The following is a 14,431-nucleotide window of genomic DNA, read 5'->3' as shown; positions in this document are numbered from 1 at the left end:
ACTCTTAACAGATTCATTTATCAGATTACTGGAGTGAATAGTGGAATTCTGAGGGAAGGACATTTAGTTCACTTCAGTTTTGAGGGAGAAAATGGTTAGCTAACAAGGATTGATTCCAAGGTGAACCCTGGACCATTGTTCTGCTAGATGTGCCTAGGGGTGGTACGAAGCACCTGAGGTATACCTGTAACCAACACTGGTTGAAATATAGCTATGTATCACTTGTTTAGCTGTTTGAAATGAGATAATTTTCTAACATTTTGACATTTGAGCTCTGGTCAAATTTTGACTTTTTGGAGAGAATTACATCTTGATTTAGCTTGCCTAAACTGATTAAAAAGATATTCCATCTTAAATCATTCTTCTTCTTCTTCTTCTTCTTAGGTTTGCCTTTTGTTACTGCTCCAAATAAATTTGAAGCATTGGCTGCTCATGATGCTCTGGTTGAACTCAGTGGTGCCATGAACACTGTCGCCTGTAGTCTGATGAAGATAGCAAATGATATTCGTTTTCTGGGCTCTGGTCCTCGCTCCGGCCTAGGAGAGCTGATCTTACCTGAGAATGAACCAGGAAGCAGTATCATGCCAGGTAACAGACTAGTGGCAGAATTTCAGTTCAGCTTTTTAATTTGTCTTCTTGTTGCCCAGATTATTGTTAGAAGCAGTAACCATGTCATTCAAAAAGTGATGAGGCAAGAGGTGTATAAAGATTCTATTAGGATGTTTTGTTAGGGTATAAACTTTGAAGAGAGGCTGCTCAAAGCATTTACTCATTTACTTTGTCATGTTGTGGAAGGACCTTCTGAAAGTGCTGTAAGCCGAGCCTCCCATTGCATCGTGGTGAAATTTATCAAGATACTGTATAAGTTATTGTTGGAGATTTCTGCATGACACATAAGTGCAACAGTCTTCACAGGATTGTGGCAGCCAGGAAACACTGGCTTGTAAATGTCTAAGCTGCTGTGACCCTTAGCCGTGGAGTAACACCCTTGACTAATTTCTTGTCCCTCTGGGAAGTATTGTTTGAAGCCGCTGGCTAGTTCTGTTGTGTTACTGATTCTGCACTAATATGAGGGTCTCATCTTTATTATGTATTTTAAAAACTTTTCAAATTATGTCTGCATTTTTCGCTTCAAATTATTTGACTTAGAAAAAATCTTACAACAAGTAATCAGATACCTGGTGAAAGGCATTATTATGCTCTGCACAGCCCCCTGCCCTCAAGGAATGGAGTACAATCTAATGAGAAAGGAGAGAATATGATACAATGTATGCTGTAATGGCAACTAGGTGGTGCAGTGGATAGAGAACCAGGCCTGGAGTCTGGAAGACATGAGTTCAGATTTAGCCTCAGACGCTTATTAGTTATGTGACTCTGGGCAAGTCATTTAACCCTGTTTGCCTCAGTTTCCTCATCTGTAAAATGAAATGGAGAAGGAAATCACAAACCGTTTCAGTGTCTTTGCCAAGAAAACCTCAAATGGGGTCATGAAGAGTCAAGCATGATTGAAGTGACTCAACAGCAACATGCCATAATGAGGGCAAAGTAGAACTAAGCAAGTTACTGTGATAAATTTTAGGGAGGAAGGTTCAGGGAAAGCTCACATAGGAGGCAGCGTCTGAGTTGGGCAATGAAGGAGGAAGGGGATTTCAACAGACAGTTCAGTCAAGAAACTCTTTGAAACTTAGAGGAGGAATATGACATGAGCAAAGTCTTAACGAGCTAAGAGAGGGCAAGATGAGAAGGGGGCTAGCAAAGGAGATAACAAGTAATATAATCATTGTTGTGTTAGAAATTACTCTTTCATTGGCAGCATTTTTCTTTTTCTTTTAAAGGAAAGGTGAACCCTACCCAGTGTGAGGCTGTTACCATGGTTGCAGCACAAGTAATGGGAAATCATGTTGCTGTTACAGTTGGAGGCAGCAATGGACATTTTGAGTTGAATGTTTTCAAACCAATGATAGTAAGCTTTAAATTTAATCTTTAATGCATCTTGACTTTAAAAGGCATTTATTTTGGTATATATCTTTCACAGATTATTCCTGTAATGCCATAATTTATACTCAAGAAAAAAATACAACTTAGATACTAAAAGAATATTAATGTTAAACAATTAGTCCTGGGTATCAGTGTTGGTGTCTTGTACATAATTCAAGTGACTTGGTGATATTTTAATGCCTTGGAACAATGCTCCGGTGCATCCAGTTAGCATAATTATATTTAGTGTAATTTAAAAGTATTTTAGATGAGTCATATTCACATCTAGGGCCTTTAAATATTTAGTGCTGTGTATGTAGTATGTGTTCTGTAAATACAACTCATTTTTAAAAGTCTACTTGATATAAAGATAATTGGCCACTTACATATCACTTAAGGGTTGCAAATCTCTTTACATATATTACCTTTTTTGATCTTCACAACAGCTTGATATGGTTGGTACTGTGAGTATTTTCCCCATTTTATGAGGGGGAAACTGAGGATCAGAAGTACTGACTCATGTTATCCTCTTGTGCTGTTAGCTTGCTTTATAATCCTGGACAAGCTTTTTCATTTCCCTACACTATTCAGTTTATAAAGTATAAGGATGTTTAATACCAACTATTACAAGATAATCATGGAACATACCAAATAATATCTCAAGAACTTCACAAACATAAAATAACCTGATGTGTTCACATTCTCATTTGCCAGATAACCTAAATTTAACTTGAATTTTCTGGCATAAAGACTTGTATTTGTTTGATATAGAAAAAGTTTTAAATTGAATTACATTGGGAAGCATGACCTCATTAGAGAAGGTTGTAACTCATAATTTATCTGCACCATTTAAAATACTTCTAAAAAGTAAATCACTAAGAGTTTGCCATCAAGTCTTAATTATTCTTCTAGTCTCCGAAAGTGCCCATATTCAATGCAGTATTCTTTCAAAACATACCTTCTAATAAAGGTTGTTCAGAAAAAAAATATTCCCCATAACTGATCTGGACAAAAAAAGAAAATCATGATCCTTGAGTTTACAGTAGCAAGTAGGGATCTGGTGACAAAATCTCAAGTCTTGTTTGAGTACTTAGGACTATAATTGATGTGTATCACCCATTCACTTTTAATCTGTAAAATATTTTAAGATATTTTGTGAAATTCAGTATTTTAAGAATCTGTGAGTTCAACCACGTGGGTGTTCCTTCTACCATTACAGATTGCAACCCTTCCATATTGTAGCAGACAATTTACTTGAATTTCTGTGGTCAAAACTTTATCACCTTGGGCCTTAGGCAGCAGATATAAATCTATTGTGGGACCTATAGTAAGACCAAAGCTTAGGAGCACTTGCCAGGGCTTATGTTTCCCTGACAAAGCATTTGAAAACCTAGGGGTGCTTTGATACCACGAAGTGTAATTGTGGCAGAATTCTGGAGATTCGTGAAAGATGCCATTGTATAAACAGAGTAGCAGTTCTGTTATGTGATTCTGGCTTGGGCCAATCATAGGATGTATTTGGCTTGTTTTTTCCCAAAAGATTCTATCAAGGTTTGGCAGCTTGATGGTTGGCTAACAGCACCCAATGCAATCCAGAAGAAAAAGATTTTGACCAAATTCATTCATATAGTCCATTTACTACACCTCAGTATAAATTTCTTAGCAGAATACATAAAAACTCCCTTCCTCTCCTAATAATTCAGTCAGGTGTGCACGCACACACACACACACACACACACACACACACACACACACACACACACTCACCCCCCAAAAAATTTTTTTAATCCAAAGTAAGTCTTTCACTTTGATTCCTTTCTCCTATCATGTTTTCTGTTTATTTTGTTTGCCTGCAGTTATGAGGAAACAGCAGCCTTTCTGAGTTAGGATTCCATTGATTCTGGACCTTTACAATTTGAAACTGTTTAGGTGTCTTTTCAATATGTGTGTCCCACCTTAAAGAAAAAACATCATAGTTCTTTAGTTTTCTGAAGTCTTTATACTGGATCTCTCCTGCCAAGACTACATCTTCTCCCAGAGTATATTTTATTAGCCATTGCTGAATCTCTAGCAGAGAAAGCAAAAGTTATGAGGCAAAGCAATATTTCTACAGAAGAATTCCTCTCAGGATTTTGTGAAATGAGTGAGTGTGTGTGTGTGTGTGTGTGTGTGTGTGTGTATGTGTGTGTGTGAGAGAGACAGAGACAGAGAATCCATTTTGCCACAGTAGATCTGTGATCCCAGTTCAGATTCCAACCTGTCCCTGTCTGCCCATCCAGTGTGACCATTGTTCACATCTTCCTATAAGTTTATCGTGGGTCCACCGAGTATGAAGTTATGTAGGATGTTTATGTACATATAAGATATTATTTATGAGCATATAATTTAGGCACTTTATCTTTCCTCTATTTTATAGATTAAAAATGTCTTAAATTCAGCAAGGCTTCTGGGGGATGTATCAGTTTCCTTCGCTGATAACTGTGTGGTTGGAATTCAGGCTAACATAGAAAGGATCAACAAACTAATGAGTGAATCTTTAATGTTGGTGACAGCTCTTAATCCTCATATAGGTAAGTATTAAGGGAAGAAATGTGTGACTATAACACTTTGGCCATGATTTAAAAAAAAAACAGCAAATGACTTTTGAACATTATATACTTCAGTAAACACTCAAAACTTTTTCTGTTTAAATAGTGAATGCTAAGAATTTATATATAGTATTTTGAAAATGCTCTATTTATTCAAAATTCCATTTGGTTTTCAATCAGATTTTTTTTTATGAAACAGCTTACTGAACTTGGGTAAAAACTTTTTATGATTATTTTGTCATGGTGAAATTCATATGGCTAACATTTATGGAAGGATGATTCAGAATAAATACCCAGCTGGGAATGTCACTAGGTGGCACTTGTTCTCTATTGATTAATAACTAGATCATTGGCAATATGTGTTTTGTTTGATATTTCTACTCTTCTATATTATTTTGATCTTTTCAAAATATGCTAGTTTTTGTTGAAACTCATTTCCTTCAGAAATAGAATTTTAAAATACTTTCTCCTTACCTTATCATGGTACATGGACAAGTCACATAATTCTTACCAGATACTTATGTTTTGACTTTTATGGGTTTTGTGGATCAGAAACCCTGATATATTGTGGCTGTTAGGGGAATTTAGAAATTTTTTTCATAGTAACAAGTCTAATCTTAATGTCATTTTGTTGTGGAAATTAGGATCTAGACAACTTGTAAATATTCTCACCTTTATAATATTGAATTAGCTAAACAGATTATATATTCCATTTGATGTCAACTTAAAACTAATTTTGCAGAAATAGGGTAATCTGGCTTAGGCATCTCAACCTAATCTTATCCTGCTTTATTTAAACAGTTACAGCAGTGATATTTATCAGCTTTAGTATTTTCTAACAATATTGTGTTTTTGATCTCAAAATCATCAGAAGAATTTGGCATTTTGGTGGGTACATTGTTTTTTATTAGTCTCTCAGCATTTATTTCCTTCAAAACCCTAGAGTTGTCTTTTAAACATTTGACTCTTCCTTCTTCTCTGGTGTTTTGTCAGTTACCAAGTCTTATAAACATCTGCTCTCAAATCCCTGTCTCTCCATTTACGTGGCCACTTCCCTAGTTTTTACCTCATTACTGCTTGCCTAGGCTGCCTCCTGTACATCTTCTATAGGTTTTATCAAAGCAAACCTCTTAGTATCTAACCATGGCACCCCCTAGCTGAAAACTTTAGTGGCTCTTCATTGCCTATAAGGATAGGAACAGGACCTGTGATTTCATTGCTTTGGAAGAACTTCCAGATAAGAAAACTGCCTCTACCAGTACAAGTCAGCACCTTTTATGCAGCTTGTAGTCTTTGTTGAGGAGTTTCAAGGTAACAGTCAATATGTGTTGACTTGATATAATATATGTTGACAGGACTTGAATCCAGGTCTCTTTTTGGTTTTTGAAGCTGGCTCTCTTTGCACTCTGCTATGTTGCCTGTAGGGTAAAATACAAACTCCTTAGCCTGGACCTCAGTACCCTTTTCTTGCTTTTCCAGGCTCATTTCACACTACTACTCCCTTTCATGAACTCAAATTGGAATGAATGACAAAAATATTACAATGTACTAATAAACACTGTACTAAGAGCTAGGGCTACAAATACAAAAGTGAGGCAGTCCTGGCTCTTGAGGAGCTTATCTTCTAGTTGGCAGAGATAATAAATATAGATAAAGGCATGATGAGCTAGGGAGTATATGTCTGGGAAGTTACAAGGATGGTGAGTGGAGCCAGAGGGCAATGAAACTGGCCTGCTCAGCATTCCCCAAACTTGATATTCTATCTAATACCTCTGCTCAGTTTCATAGCCATTGTCTCTAACTAGAATGCTTTCCTACTTTCAAGATTGACATCATGGACTGCCTCTTCCATGAAGCCTTTCCCTTCTTCTGATCTTTCTGCTATGCTTTCTTGTGTGCCTTGTGTATTATATATGTCATAAACTGTTTACTAGCTAGTGCCTGTTCTCTTTGTTCTGCATACCCCTATGTCCCTTATTTCTTTGTGATAATAATAATGGCTGACATATAAATGGCCCCTTTAAAGGTTAGCAGATCTCTATTGTATTATCTTGTCTGAGCTTCACAATAGTCTTGTGAGGTGAATGTTATAATACTCGTTTTACAGATAAAGAACCTGAGAGGGGGTTAAGAAATACTTCCATGGTTACACAGTCAGCTGATAAGTAGTTGAAACCAACTGGGAAACAAGCCTTTCCTGCTCCGAATTGCACACTACATGTTGCCTTAAGAAATGGTACAAAGAGATGTACTAGCCAAGAGATATATGATGGTGGCATGGTTTAATTTAGTATCTCTCACAAGCACATTGATATAGTCTTCTTCTTAAGTCTTTCTTGCTTTTATCTTTATACTATTCCTGACAGTAAGTAGAAACAAATCTTATGGTAGAATGTCAGCATAAATTGCTTGTTGTCAGCTAAAAAAGGGGAGAAAAGTCCTAGCTTTTAAAGAATATTCAGTGTACACTGTTACCCTTCTTTTACCACTTTACAGCCTACACATAGGTCTGGAAAGACATCAGTAAATGAAAGAATCATCTCAAAAAGCACTTACTATTAAGTGCTTATTACAATATTCTAGGCACTGTGCTAAGGACTACAAATAGAAATACAAGCAGAAAGAAAGACAGTTTGTACATTTAAGGAGTTTACATTCTAATAAGGGAAAACAACACTTTACATGGAAGCTTAAAAGAGGGGAGTGAAGTGGGAAGGTAGAGGGCATGGTAGAGAAAGTCCAGATAGTCAGAAGTAAAGTCCAGAAAGGCAGGAAAACATGGCTGATATGGGCATTTTACTTAAAATGGGGGTTCAATTAGGAGGAATCAGCCAGTAAGAGAAAGGATCTTCAGGGGTGAAAACTGCTTCGACATCTATTGGGGAATGGCTTTTGGTCTTATATATTTCTGTTAGTGTCTCTGTGTCTTATATAGCATATCCTTATGAGAGAGATTTGATACAAAGGGTCTTTTTTCCCCCTTGTTGAACTCTTTCTTAACCTAGCTGCATTCGTTTTGTTCATGCAAAACTTTTTCAGTTTCATTTCTTGCTCTTGTTTGGTTCTTACCCATAACCATGAAAATTAATGTGTTCTTCTCTCTTCTTTTAATGGTATAATTTTTGATACATGTACCCATGTATCCGGTCATGTATCCATTTTGAATTTATTGTATCTGGTACGATGTTAATATAAACCTGTTTTTTCTCATAATTTTTTCAGTTTTTGCTGCAGTTCTTGTCAAATAAAGGTTTTTTTTCCCCTACTTGAATTTTCAAGTTTATCAAACATTTGATTATTGAGTTTAATTATTTTTAATTCTTCATTGTCTAGTCTGTTCCACTGACATTACTAGTACCAAGTATTTTTAATGATTACTGCTTTATAATTATGTGTTATTTCTACCTTCTTCATTGCTACCTCCCCCCCCCATTGTTTTCCTTTAATATTCTAGAAATTTTGCCCCTCAGTGAATTTTTTTCTGTTTTGTGTAGCTCTGTAAAATATCCCTTTGGTAATTTTATTGGTTTAGCACTAACAATAAATAGTCAATATTCAAGACAACTAAATATCCCTCTAGTCATTTTATTTTGTCATTGTAAAGGGAATTTTAATCACATTAATAAATCCCAACTTTATGCCAGGGAGGGACTGGGTGCTATGTGGGATAAAGATATAAATAATCCTGCCCCAAGGAGCTTACAATCTAATTGAAAAGAAGAGGTACTAGTTGTAGATTTTGACATAAATATGTAATTTTAGAAATCCTGAGATTTTAGATATCACTATAGGTGGGGGTGTTTGAAAGCATTTTATGAAGGAACTAAACACCTGAGCTGAGCTTGTAAAGAAGTATTTAGATTGGTGAATTTCAGCGGGAGCAGGGAGTGGTGCAGAAACAGTATTATTAAACTATTGTTAAACTGTCAAGGCAGGAATCAGGAATTAAACTGTAAAGGCCTGTGTGTGGAACTGCAGTCCACCCTTATTAGAGCAGGGCAGCCCTGAGTTAGGTGCGGTTATTGAGACCCATCAACAGAGTGTAGATAATTGATACCTTGGAATCTCTAGGGTTGGAAAGGAGCTCAGAGACCATGTGCTCCAAGGGGTACTGATTTCTTTTGTTGTACTTATCTTATTAGTATTTCTAAGACTATGTCTGGAGTTGGCGGTAAAGGGTTATGCATGCTTTGCTTCTGTATTTACTGGGAAGGCTTCTAATGTTTCCCTATTGCATATAGTGCTAGCTTTTGGTTTTAGACAGATGTTTTTCATCTTACTAAAAAAGATACTATGCCTACATTTTAGGGCCATTAGCATATGTAAATGTTATAATTTATTAAAGACTTTTCTGCATCTATTGATATAATCATGTGATTTGCTGGGGGAGTTGTTTTTTAAATTTAATGAATAATTGTGCTAATTGTTTTCTAATGAATCATCATTTCATCCTCTGGTATAAAACCAGCTCAGTCATAGTAACATTTTGTTATTGTTGTTTTTGGTTTTATTATTTTTTTAAAGTAACATTTATCTCTCCCTTGCACTGCTCCCCCCAGTTAAACAGTTTTTAAAATGAAAAATAAAATCCTCATAACAAATGTGTAGTACAGCAAAACATTGGCCATGCCCAAAAATGTATATGTAATTCTGCATGTTAAGTCCATCACTTCTCTGACAGGAGATAGGTGGTGTGCTTCATGTTCACTGAAGTGCTCTGGACTCTTGGTTTATAAATCGTATCCTCTCAAAGTTGTTTTTCTCTACAGTGTTGTCATTGTATAAATGGTATTTCTAGTTCTGATCACTTTACTCTGCATCATTTCATAGTTTCTTCTGAAATTGTCCATTTCATCATTTCTTATGGCATACAAATATTCCAATATACTTATGTTCCAAATTGTGCCTTTCCCTAATAGGTAGGCACTCCCTTAGTTTCCAGTTTGGGACTGTGAAGAGAGTTCCTATAAATATTTTTACATGTTCAAGTTCTTTTCCTCTTTCTTTGATTTCTTTGGAGATACTGTCCTAGTAGTGGTGGTATAGCTCGGTTAAAGGGTGTACACAGTTTAAAAACTTGTGGAACCTAGTTCCAAATTGTTTTCCAGAATGGCCAGACCAATTCACCACTCCACCAAAGAGTACACTAGGCCAGTTTTCCTGCATCCCCTCTAACGTTTTTCATTTTTGCCACTCTTAATGAGTGCTGCTATATTCTTTTTGGCAGCATTTTCTTTAAAAATTTCCAATTGATATTCATTAGATTAGTCTACTGTTATTTCTTTATCCTTCCGTGGTTAAGGTATGGGGACTATTTGCCTTTTAAAGGAGGTTTCTTCTGTTTTTACAGTCATTTGTATAGCATAGGTATTATTTCTTAAAAGCAACCGGGAACTGAAAAGAGGAGAGTTGTTCAAAACAACTTTTAATACGTTATTTGCAAAAGCCCTGGGTGAACTTAGAAGATGTGAAGCTTAGTCAGAAGCAACCTAGAGAGAGGGCTTTTGGCACAGCTCATCCAAGAACTTGGAATGGACTTGAGTCCTGGATCCATTGTTTATCAGCTGTATTTTAAGTTTGTATGGACCTGAATTTGTTCATCTTTAAAACGGAAATAACACTATTTGTGTTAGGTTGTTGTGAGAATCGAGATAATATGTGTAAAGCATATTGTAAATTGTAAATCATATCTAGCAGCTAATCACCAGTGTCTGGTACCCTGGCAACATTGTTAATATAGAATTTGACTTGTGGGTTATTGAAGGCTTTATTAAAAAAAGTTATTGTGTTTATTTTTTAGATTTACTTTGTTGCATCTTAAATAGACATTTTTATGATACCTTGTAGCTGCAATATTTTTGGTGTGGAAACAGCTCTTTATTTCCTCTTTATTTTTTCCTTCAGGATATGACAAGGCTGCAAAGATTGCCAAGACAGCACACAAAAATGGATCAACATTGAAAGAAACAGCAATTGAACTTGGATATCTCACAGCAGAACAGTTTGATGAGTGGGTGAAACCCAAGGACATGTTGGGTCCTAAGTAATATATTTAAATAAGCATTTGTTAAAAAAAAATTATTATTATTAAACTGTTTTGAATTTTAAAAGAAATCTAGCAGCCTCTTTTCCTTGTTGTGACCATTATTTGTCTTTATATCTAGTTATAATTGCATGTATTTATGACTTTAAAAAATATATGCAACCCTTTAAAAAGTTGTAAATCACTTTTACCCCCCAAAATATTGGCTCCTCAGTCACTTCCTACAGTACTAGATGTATACCCCTTTCATTCCCTTCCTACACACTGGACTATAAGGTTGAGTAAATATATTACTGGTTTCAGACCCTCATTCTGCCATCATCATTCAACAGTCTCTCTCTCTTTTCCTTTTAATACCTATCAATATCCTGATAGTGGTTATTTACCAATAGAGGTAATTTTTTTCTTCCATAAGATTTATTAAGGGAATTATAGTAGTAAGTAGAATTAATGAAATGTGATGTAAGCCTTAAAGATATAGTAGTAGCTTCTAGCATTTTGTATTGAAGATTGCTTTTTTACTTATTAGAAAGGCAGATCACATTTTCCCTGAATTGGCCAAATTTTACCACTTTCAAAAGGAGTTTAGTACAGCATTGTTTACATGTAGTCTTTTCTTCTGCTTCAACTGCTACCTTGGAGACTTCAGACTTCCAGCAGTGATAGCTGCATGAATGGAGAGAGACAGCCTAGTTCCCACAGAGCTACTCAGCACAAACCCGAAATTCATAGCATATCAAATACTTATCAAGAAATCCATTGAAAAATTGGATGACTTCTACTCCAGAAATGCACAAAAAAATCAGCCAGAAGCCCATGGGCAACAAGACAGGGAGAACTTGAGGGGGAATGTAAACGTGAGTCCAGAAAGGTAGTAGAACAGATGGTTTGTGTAAATCTATTCAACTGGAAACCTAATATATTAATTTTTTTTTAAAGAATGTTGCATTAGAGAATCAAAGATGAGTAACTAGCTTATTTCACAAGATAACAGAACCCCCTGTACAAAGTGTAAAACACCCAGGTTCATCTTCTGTGGTGAATACCAGGAAACATACAGGGTTTTACTGGAGGCCAGGCTGTAGGGCCTCTAGCTGTAGTGATTGGCTGTTGTTCATCATTTATTTTTGAAGAAGACCAGTGACATCACAATGTTGGAATCAAGGTGTGTTTGGCTGTGGATGATCAGAGCCGTATGAGTTTGGAAGGCACTGCCCCAAATCGGGTGCAAGCGGTCCGTTAGAACATTTAGAGTGGAAGTGACTCTGGATTTGCTGAGCTGATGTTTCCTCTGTGGTTCTGTGATTCTGCTTTGTTCATGGAGCATAGAGCCGCCTTTGATGTGAGCACGCCATACTTGGATGGTTCTGTGCCAGTATTTCCCCTGTCTCATAGTCAGTACTAAAGTTCTTTAGAGATACCTTGAGAGTATCCTTTTACTGGTTCTTCTGACCATCATGTGAGCAGTTGCAGTGTGCAAGTTCTCTGTGAAATAGTCTTGGCTACATGTGTGTTTGGCATTTGAACTACATGATCAGTGCTTTGGAGTTGGCTCTCTGCAGTAGAGTTTGAATGCTTGGCAGTTAGCTCTAGAGAAGACCTCTGTTAACGTTATCTTTTTTTTAAAATTTTTTTTTATTTTTAGGCAATTGGGGTTAAGTGACTTGCCCAAGGTCACACAGCTAGTAAGTGTCAAGTGTTTGGTCTGAGGGCAGATTTGAACTCGGGTCCTCCTGACTTCAGGGCTGATGCTCTATCCACTGTGCCACATACCTGCCTGTCAGTTACCTTATCTTGCCAAGTAATCTTCAGGATTTTCCTGAAACAATTCAAGTAGAAGTGGTTCAGTTTTCTGGCATGGCACTGATAGATTGTCCAGGTTTCACAGGTATATGACAATGTAGTCAGCATGACGGCTCTGTAGACCTTCAGTTTGGTATGCAGCTTGATACCTTTTCTCTCCCGCTCTTTCTTTTGGAGCTTTCCAAATACTGAGCTAGCTCTGGCAATCCATGCATCAATCCCATCATCTATATCTTGGAGAGTATACTGCCAAGGTAAGTAAACTTACCCACAGCGTTCAAAATTTCTTCATTTACTGGGACCAGTGGTTCCACATATAGATGGTGCCATGCTGGCTGGTGGAGGACTTCTATTTCCTTGGTGTTGATTGTTGGGCCAAAAGTAGCACAGGTAGCAGAGAATTGAGCCATGCTTTGTTGCGTCTTGGCCTCAGAGGCTGAATTGAGTGCACAGTCTGCAAACAAAAAGTTTTCTACCAACTTCCCCTCTACTTTAGTCTTGGCTTATAGCTTTTTCAAATTAAGTAGGTTACCATCTGTGTGGAAACTTATCTTGATGCCATTTTCATCTCCCTTGAAGGCATCTGACAACATGGAAGAAAACATGCTGAAGAGCATGGAAGCAAGAACACAGCTCTGTTTCACTCCATTGTAGTGACTGACTGGCTGAATGCCCATCTCCCTTCCTGTCCTCAAGAGGTGTCAGGTGCTGATTCTATCCAGCCAACTGAAGGTAGGGAAAGGGAAAAGAGGAATTAGATGGGCAAAAACATGGCAATATGTTTGACCACATTCATTCACATGCTGGGGAGGATAGTGAAAAGCCTAAAGGCAAGGGTAATGGAAAACTGCTGGGGCTGGTCCTCTCCTCAGTGAGACTGAGGCCAAAAGCAGGCTGATCTCAGGAGTCTGTGTACCAGCCAAAGGGGAGGGGTCAAAGAACAACAGTGATGAGGAATACAAGAAAGTGGTCGGTACCAAAAGAATAACAAAACCATACTAAGTCCAGTGCACAAGCAGATAATTGACAGAGATGATCCTAAAAACTATAGGAAGAATGAATAGAACCTAAAAGAGAAAAAACAAGTTAAGCAAATGTAATTTGAAGGAAATCAAACTAATTGTGCCTAATGAAGGGAGTCCTCTGGAATTCCTAGTGATCATGGAGCCCTAGCAAAAAAACTTTCATAAAGGTTCAAAGGAGAAAGTTCATTAAAGAAATAAAGGCTCACAACCTATGTGTTTGACTTCTTGTCTCTCACCATTCAAATCTAATGTCTTGCAAAGGACTATCAATTATATTTCCATCACTTCTCATGCATACATCCCCTCTTCTCCTCTGACACTGGCACTACCCAGACCATCATCACCTCACACCTGATCCCTGCCTATTTTTCCAGTCTCCTTACTCCTTACCCTTACCCCTCACAGACTCTGTGATCTAGTAACTCTGGCTTCCTTGCTATTCCTCAAATAATATACCTTATCTCCTGACTGGGCATTTTCACTTTGCTGTCCCCCATTCCTGGAACACTCTCCTCATCTCTGCCTCTTGGCTTCCTTGGTTAAGTCCTAGCTAAAATCTCACCTTACAGGAAACCTTTCCCAAACCCCTTTAATTTTAGTGATTTTCATCTATTAATTGTGACAAGTTTTTTTTACTGTTTTCCTACATGTAGCTTGATTATACATAATTGTTTGCATATTGTCTTCCCTGTTACACTGTGAGCTTTTTGAGAGCAGAGCTTGGTTTTACCCTTCTTTGCACTCCCAGCACTCAACATAATGTCTGGTAATACTAGGAGCTTAATAAATGTTTGTTTAAATGACGGGTGTGTCCTTAAATGTGTCATCTCCCCTTTCTAAGTCTCAGTTCCTCATCTGTAAAATAGGGCAGGGGAAGGTTGAGCTATATGATATTAAGATTCCTTCTAATTCTCAGTTTATGATCCTATAACAATATGTTGGGGAAGGAGATTCTCATTCATTTATGAAGTATATTGCTGGGGTTGGGGCTAAGG

At 37.1% G+C, this 14,431-nt stretch overlaps 1 protein-coding gene across 1 annotated transcript in view; it reads left to right on the top strand.

The window, feature by feature from the left end:
• FH (fumarate hydratase) overlaps positions 1 to 10,679 on the top strand; it is a 31,409-nt gene extending 20,730 nt beyond the window's left edge. Inside the window, exons 7-10 of the mRNA XM_020982053.2 lie at positions 385 to 588; positions 1,836 to 1,963; positions 4,394 to 4,547; positions 10,470 to 10,679. Coding sequence (XP_020837712.1) covers positions 385 to 588; positions 1,836 to 1,963; positions 4,394 to 4,547; positions 10,470 to 10,612 — 629 coding nt within the window. The 3' untranslated portion in view covers positions 10,613 to 10,679. The remainder of the gene's footprint in view (positions 1 to 384; positions 589 to 1,835; positions 1,964 to 4,393; positions 4,548 to 10,469) is intronic.
• Positions 10,680 to 14,431: the final 3,752 nt, after the last annotated feature.

This window comes from Phascolarctos cinereus, unplaced genomic scaffold (assembly GCF_003287225.1).
Source record: "Phascolarctos cinereus isolate Bilbo 61053 unplaced genomic scaffold, phaCin_HiC Scaffold_5;HRSCAF=322, whole genome shotgun sequence".
NCBI classification, from domain to species: Eukaryota; Metazoa; Chordata; class Mammalia; order Diprotodontia; family Phascolarctidae; genus Phascolarctos; species Phascolarctos cinereus.
The sequence above is the reverse complement of the archived record's forward strand: the minus strand, read 5'-3'. Positions and strand labels throughout refer to the sequence as shown.